The 8547-nt window shown below is 38.1% G+C and overlaps 1 protein-coding gene across 1 annotated transcript; it reads left to right on the top strand.

Annotated features, from left to right (window-relative positions):
* Positions 1-4375: 4375 nt before the first annotated feature.
* Positions 4376-7945, top strand: LOC140144605 (uncharacterized). Its single transcript, XM_072166425.1, is given in 3 exon segments — positions 4376-5072; positions 5287-6776; positions 6959-7945. Coding segments are annotated over 3 exon segments (3087 nt in total). The 5' UTR covers positions 4376-4462.
* The last annotated feature ends 602 nt before the right edge of the window (positions 7946-8547 follow it).

Genomic DNA, 8547 nt, shown 5'->3' with positions numbered 1-8547 from the left:
CGAGCGAACTGATCAAGTTCTATAAGAGAAGGACACTTTCTATCATATAAGAGTACTGTATTCGACCTAATTAGTACAATAGGCACAGCTCACAGTTTGGACATCACGATCCGAGAGAACTGATCAAGCTCTATATGAGCAGGACACTTTTTTATCATGTAAGAGTATTGTATTCGACCTAATTAGTACCATAGGCACAGTTCACAGTTTGGACCTCACGATCCGAGTGAACTGATCAAGTTCTATAAGAGAAGGACACTTTCTATCATGTAAGAGTACTGTATTCGACCTAATTAGTACAATGGGCACAGCTTACAGTTTGGACATCACGATCCGAGCGAACTGATCAAGTTCTATAAGAGAAGGACACTTTCTATCATGTAAGAGTATTGTATTCGACCTAATTATAGTACAATGGGCAGAGCTCGCAGTTTGGACATCACGATCCGAGCGAACTGATCAAGTTCTATAAGAGAAGGACACTTTCTATCATGTAAGAGTACTGTATTCGACCTAATTAGTACAATAGGCACAGCTCACAGTTTGGACATCACGATCCGAGAGAACTGATCAAGCTCTATATGAGAAGGACACTAACTATCATGTAAGAGTACTGTATTCGACCTAATTAGTACCCTGGGCACAGCTCACAGTTAGGACATCACGATCCGAGCGAACTGATCAAGTTCTATAAGAGAAGGACACTTTCTATCATGTAAGAGTATTGTATTCGACCTAATTAGTACAATGGGCACAGCTCGCAGTTTGGACCTCGCGATCCGAGTGAACCGATCAAGTTCTATAAGGGAAGGACACTTTCTATCATGTAAGAGTACTGTATTCGACCTAATTAGTACCCTGGGCACAGCTCACAGTTAGGACATCACGATCCGAGTGAACTGATCAAGTTCTATAAGAGAAGGACACTTTCTATCATGTAAGATTACTGTATTCGACCTAATTAGTACCCTGGGCACAGCTCGCAGTTTTGGACATCACGATCCGAGTGAACTGATCAAGTTCTATAAGAGAAGGATACTTTCTATCATGTAAGAGTACTGTATTCGACCTAATTAGTACAATGGGCACAGCTCGCAGTTTGGACCTCGCGATCCGAGAGAACTGATCAAGTTCTATATGAGAAGGACACTTTTTATCATGTAAGAGTACTGTATTCGACCTAATTAGTACCCTGGGCACAGCTCGCAGTTTGGTCATCACGATCCGAGAGAACTGATCAAGTTCTATATGAGAAGGACAGTTTTTATCATGTAAGAGTATTGTATTCGACCTAATTAGTACCATAGGCACAGTTCACAGTTTGGACATCACGACCCGATCGAACTGATCAAGTTCTATAAGAGTAGGACACTTTCTATCATGTAAGAGTACTGTATTCGACCTAATTAGTACCATGGGCACAGCTTAAAGTTTGGACATCACGATCCGAGCGAACTGATCAGGTTCTATAAGAGAAGGACACTTTCTATCATGTAAGAGTACTGTATTCGACCTAATTAGTACTGTCACGTCAGATTTGAGTTTCGTGAAAATATTTAGCCATTAAATAATAGTTCCCTCGATTTTGTGCTATGCGTCCAAGAGTTGTAAAGATTCAATGCCTATTGACCGTGTTCAGTCAAAAGCGAAATCGGAGCAACGAAACGGCGATCGGGAAAACTTCAGAACAATAAAAAGTAGATGTTCGGATGCGAATACCAATTGTTTAGTTTTGCACGGGAAAGGCCGAGGTTTCGAATCCCGCTGAATGATAGCGCGTGGATGACTGGGGTCACTTGATCATTAACATCCAACGAGGAAAGACGTGGTTTTCAATCTATACCACCTCCCCGAATAATCGGGTTTGATTTCAATGAGTCGCGTAAAAGGCCACTAATACATACTATAATTGCATCCAAGCAAATTATACGAGAGTATGTACATAAATAACGGTTCCAATAAAGGTATTGGTACGAATGTAATTATGTGGTTGCGAGCTCAAGGGGTGCCGTCTAGAGGTCTTGCATCTGTGTTTGATGATGGCAGTACCGAGAAATTGACCACCGTGTGAGGGGAAGTCGTTCAAGTCACCATTTTTTTGTTTGGATCCAATGTAAGTAAAATTTAATTTTATGAAAAATGTTATTATGTAAAGTGTGGTTTTCAGACATTTTGTCGCATATAAATGCAAGTGTAGCATGAGGATTATAAATATGCAAATTAGATGCAAATTAAGGGTGTGACATAATTTTGGAGGTTAACTACAAAAAGAATGAAGTTCATTTTAAGAGTGTTTTTTATTAAAATGACCATAAAGGTCAAAATCTATTTTGGACGGTCATAACAAAAAGAAAATGACCAAACATCTGTAGAAATATAATTTCTAAAAAGGAATTGTTGAGAAATTAAAGGTCGCCTTTTGAAACAAAATTAAGCATCAAAAACTAGCACAACGAAAGTGCAATTGATTTTGAAAGGTTGTAAAAGGTTATTATAAATATGATTTTGATGTTTTTGTTTAAAAAGAAAGTAAATAAATTGCCGGGAAAATATCGGCATAATTCTGAAAGTTTTATCAGAAAACTTTTCAGTCCATGTTTATGTTTTAAATTAAAAATATGTATAAATCAAAAGAAGGCCTACAGAAATTTAGTATGTTTTCGGTCTTGTATTTTTCAATCTGTAGTCCACCGTTTTGTTCCTGTAATTATCTGATTATCCTGAGTTTGGAAAACCGGAAACAACTGGGGTCAAAGTCAAGTCTACATGAGGGTCAACTAGGTCAACTCAACATTTCACATCAGAACTCTTCGCTACAATTTTATGAACTGTATTTCGCCGTAACTACAACGATTATTCAAGTCATCGCTTCAATGCATTTTCATACGCTGTATTCGCCTGCATGGTATTTATAAAATTATAAAAGATTCTTCGAAATCCATCGCTAATTATCGCGAATGTGCACAAGTAAATTAAGTTTGGGGTTTATATCAAAATTGTTAAAAATGTAGTACACTAAGGAAGGGAAAAGTATTTAAAAACAATAATCTTGGTGTTTACAATTTTTCATCAAAATTCACGTTTGGACTTAGAATATTTCTGAGATCAATTTTTCATCAAAATTCACGTTTGGACTTAGAATATTTCTGAGATCAATTTTTCATCAAAATTCACGTTTGGACTTAGAATATTTCTGAGATTGATTGTCATCAACATTCATATTTGGACTTGTAATATTTTATAGTTGATTATTATTCAACAAAGATCCTATTTGTACTTTGAAAACATTTTGTAATTTGAATTTTGGAATCAAAAGTGTTTGTACTTTGACAAATTTTGAAATGTTCGTGAAGTAATTAATTAATCCAGGTCATTGTGGACTTAGTCCATTTTCATAACAAATTGTATTAGGAAATCAGTGTGATTCAATTAGATCATAAGCATAAGGTTATATCATCCGGTAACCAGTTTTCTGGTTAACTCTGTATTGGTTTTTTATTGATGGAGAAAAACTCAATGAATTATTATTATTATTATTAATTAAATTACTTGTAAATAATTTATAGTATACACTGGTCCGTCTGATTGTTTTTCCTAGTGTCCTTACTGAGCTATATTAAGGTTTTAATTGCACTTCGGTTGGGAGTGACAATTTATGGGGGCTCGTCCGGGATGTGCTCAGTATTGTTTTAATGCATTCGAGTAAGGACGAGTGAGAAAAATAATCAGACTATTCCAGAATTATATGCAATAAGTTGGAATTAAAATAATTCACTTGATTTCTATTGTTGTGATTAACCCACAGGTGGCGTTCCTTGGTGTTGCCAAGTCAAACACAGATCAAGATTTCTAAGTGGGGATGAAGCAAATAGCGGTGTAAGGTGGTTCCAGTTCGGTATGTAATTATGCTATTGAGCAAGTTTGTGCATTGATTAATTTCATTGTGTGTCATACATTTATTGGAACATAATTTCTTGTGGTTCAATTTAAGGTCCAAATTTCCCGCAAAAATTTCGTGTTTGATTATTCAAATCATTGTTGTGTTCGTTAAAATACGCGTGGTATTTACATCTCAAACATCTGCTTTATAACTGAATAACTCGCTATGGCGAAGGTTAGTGCCATGGAGATTGAAACAATCACTGCGCAGGGTAAAGAGATCGGATTAACGGGTCAAGATCTGTTAGTTTTTATAAAAGATGAAAGGGCGGAATTAAGAAAACAACGATGAAGAACGCGAAATTCGTGCCTCAGAACGCGAAGCTGAAAAAGAAAGACGCGAAAAGGAAATGGCTTTTGAGCGCGAAAAGCTGAAGCCGAGCGCGAATTTCTTCGGGAACAAGCAGAAGCAGCTGAAAGACGTAAAGAAGAGGAGCATAAACGCAAAATTGATGAACATAAATTTAGACAACAAGAAGCTGATAATAAGTTCTCACGGGAGCAACAGTCATTTGATAAACAAATGCAGCTTGAAGAGTCTAAAACACGTCGTGGAGAATTTAATGATTCCCAAAGTGTCCAAACCCATAGAGCTAAAGCCAAAGTCCCAAGGTTACCATGTTTTGATGAAAACAAAGACAATATAGATGCATACTTAAATAGATTTGAAAGATATGCAACTGTTCAGGAATGGCGAAAGGAACATTGGGCAGTCAACTTGAGTGCTTTACTAACGGGTAAAAGTCTTGAAGTATATTATTCAATGAGTGAAACTCAAGCCAGCGATTATGACGTTTTGAAACTGGCTATCTTGAATAGATATGAATTGAATGAAGAGGGTTTCAGAAAGAAATTCAAGAATTGTAAACCGGAAGAAGGGGAATCTGGTGTGCAATACGCAGCGCGTATTATCAAGTATTTTGACCGTTGGAGAGATCTTTCAATCTGTGAAAATTCAAAGGTAGGATTCATTGATTTCATAGTTCGGGATCAATTCCTTCATAGTATACCCAAAGACATGGCAATGTTCATTCGAGAAAGGGAACCCAAAGATATTGAGACAGTATCTGAACTTGCTGACCACTACTTAAAAGCTCATCATAGTTGGTGTGGTCCTTCTGGTGCACAGAAAGGTAAGAATACAAAACAGCCTTTTGTCAAAAAACCTTATAGTACCGTAGGATCTAAAACAGGTGAAACTTCAGGTGGTAAGTCAAATCAATATAGACAAGGCAAAGATCGACCTAAACCAAGAGGATCGGGTTGTTACATATGTGGAAGGTCGAATCACATTGCTCGAGACTGTTATAAGAGGCAACACTTTAAAAAATGCCCTATTTGGACAAGGTGAGAAAGAAGAGTCTAACAGTACAGATAGTTGTGGCGTAGTTGCATTTCTCATGATGACAGCAGATCAAAGTAACATGTTTCCTGGACACAATGTATATAGTATTGAGAATGGCCAGGAATTACCCGCAATGACAGCTGCATGCCACCCTCAACCAAAAAGTGAAAGGTATGTTGTAGATGGACTAGTTGGAAAACGACAAGTCAAACTTCTACGTGATTCAGGTTGTGATGGTGTGGTGATAAAGAAGAGTCTGGTGAAGGAGTCACAGTTCACAGGTAAAGTAAAAACAGTTTTACTTATAGACAGAACGGTAAGACGTTTTCCCATAGCATAAATCGAGATCGATACTCCATATTTTGTTGGTAAGGTGTTAGCATATGTTGTTGAAAACCCAGTATACCCACTAGTACTTGGAGAAACAGAAGGAGTCCGTGAACCAGCTGATCCAGATGTAACGTGGAAATTAGAAGAGAAGATCAAACAGAGGGACATAAAGAATATAATACCTTCAGGTAAGTGTCCTCTGATCAAGAAGACTACCAGACATACTGACAGTACAGATAAGACAGAAGATAGAGAGAAGAAATCAGGTAAACCTAAAATACAAGTTCAAGTTGTTACAGAGAAAGAAGTTCATCAATCAGGTTCCTATATTGAACCAAAGGTACCAGTAGACATTGTTGAACAAGTCAATGATGTGAAACCAGATGAGAAAGCTGACAAACACCAAAATAAAGTCGCACTGGTAGAAACGAGAAGCCAACGCCTAAATAAGGTAAAACAAATAAAGCCGTTGATTACTACTCCAGCAAATGAAGAGATAGTAACAGCTGAACTACTGAAGAAAAAACAGCTTGAGGATCCAACATTATCTAAACCAAGAGAAATGGCGGCAACGGGCGAAGTAAAAGAAGGTAAAAATGGTAGTAAAACCAAGTATATCTTAGATAAGGGTATCTTATACCGCGAATTTACTTCACCAAAAGTAGAATATGGAAATGTATTCCGTCAAGTTGTTGTGCCACTAACATATAGAAGACATGTACTCCAAATAGCACATGAGTCTATTTTAGGAGGACATCAAGGAGCTAAAAAGACTAGTCAAAAGGTAATGACAAACTTTTATTGGCCAGGTCTTGGAGCCGACATTCGTAGATATTGCCAATCATGTGACATGTGTCAAAGAACTATACCTAAGGGAAGAGTAAGTAGAGTGCCATTAGGCGACATGCCTATAATAGACACTCCCTTTGAGCGTGTAGCCGTTGACCTTGTAGGCCCTATCAAACCTGTAACAGATAGAGGTCACCGATATATTCTCGTACTCGTAGATTATGCCACGAGATATCCTGAGGCTATTCCACTCAAATCCATTGAAACTGAAGTGGTAGCTGAGGCATTACTTGACATGTACAGTAGGCTTGGTATTCCAAAACAAGTTCTCACAGACAGAGGAAGTCAATTTACTTCTAGAGTCATGCAAGAAGTAAACAGATTATTATCCATTAAGTCTCTCACCACAACGCCATATCATGCAATGTGTAATGGATTAGTAGAAAGGTACAATGGCGTCCTGAAGTCCGGTTTGAAGAAAATGTGTGAAGAAAGACCGAAGGATTGGGACAGATACATTTCACCATTACTATTCGCCTATCGTGAAACTCTCAGTCGAGCACAGCATTTTCACCATTCGAGCTATTATATGGACGAGACGTTAGAGGACCAATGGCAATTCTTAGAGAACTGTGGACAGACCAAAGTAATGAGAGTGAAACCAAAACCACTTACCAGTACATCATTGATCTTCAAGATAGATTGGAGAAAACATGTCAACTAGCTCGGGAAGAGTTGCGTAAATCCAAAGAAAAGTATCGTCATCAATACAACAAGAAAGCTAGACTGAGATCGTTCAAGGCGGGATATGAAGTCCTTCTTCTACTACCCACTGATCACAACAAATTGTTGATGCAGTGGAAAGGTCCTTTCAAGATCACAAAGAAACTGAGTGTCATGAACTACCAAATAGACATGGGAAGCAGGAAACAAACATTCCATGCGAACTTGTTGAAAAGGTATTATCGACGAGAGCAAGACATTCCAGAATCAGAGGAGAAACTGGGAGCACTTTCAGTGATAGCAACAGCAGTCATAGAAGAGGAGAAAGATGATGAGGTTGCTGCACATGAACCTTTGAGCATGACTAATGAGGAGCTGCTGCATCTACCACCTCTGACACCGAAAGAAACGGAAAAGGATGTTAAAATGAGTCCTGAACTAGATGACTCTCAACAAAAGGAAGTTAAAAGGATATTAGGTAACTTCAAAGATGTTCTCACAGATATCCCTGGAAGAACCAATCTTGGAGAACATGTGATTCAGTTGACAGATGATGAACCAGTCAGATGTAAACCATATCCAATTCCTCATGCATTAAGGAAAGATGTACAGAAGGAAGTCGACATGATGTTGAGTATGGGTATCATCAGCAAGAGTACAAGTCCATATGCTTGTCCACTCACTATGGTAGTGAAACCTGATGGAACATACAGAGTATGTTGTGACACAAGACGGCTTAATGCTAAGACAGAATTTGATGCAGAACCTGTTGCAGATCAGGAAGAGATCTTCTCACAAATTGCAGAAGATCACTACTAATTAGTACAATGGGCAGAGCTCGCAGTTTGGACATCACGATCCGAGCGAACTGATCAAGTTCTATAAGAGAAGGACACTTTCTATCATATAAGAGTACTGTATTCGACCTAATTAGTACAATAGGCACAGCTCACAGTTTGGACATCACGATCCGAGAGAACTGATCAAGCTCTATATGAGCAGGACACTTTTTTATCATGTAAGAGTATTGTATTCGACCTAATTAGTACCATAGGCACAGTTCACAGTTTGGACCTCACGATCCGAGTGAACTGATCAAGTTCTATAAGAGAAGGACACTTTCTATCATGTAAGAGTACTGTATTCGACCTAATTAGTACAATGGGCACAGCTTACAGTTTGGACATCACGATCCGAGCGAACTGATCAAGTTCTATAAGAGAAGGACACTTTCTATCATGTAAGAGTATTGTATTCGACCTAATTATAGTACAATGGGCAGAGCTCGCAGTTTGGACATCACGATCCGAGCGAACTGATCAAGTTCTATAAGAGAAGGACACTTTCTATCATGTAAGAGTACTGTATTCGACCTAATTAGTACAATAGGCACAGCTCACAGTTTGGACATCACGATCCGA

This window comes from Amphiura filiformis, chromosome 2 (assembly GCF_039555335.1).
Source record: "Amphiura filiformis chromosome 2, Afil_fr2py, whole genome shotgun sequence".
Taxonomy (NCBI): Eukaryota; Metazoa; Echinodermata; class Ophiuroidea; order Amphilepidida; family Amphiuridae; genus Amphiura; species Amphiura filiformis.
The sequence above is the reverse complement of the archived record's forward strand: the minus strand, read 5'-3'. Positions and strand labels throughout refer to the sequence as shown.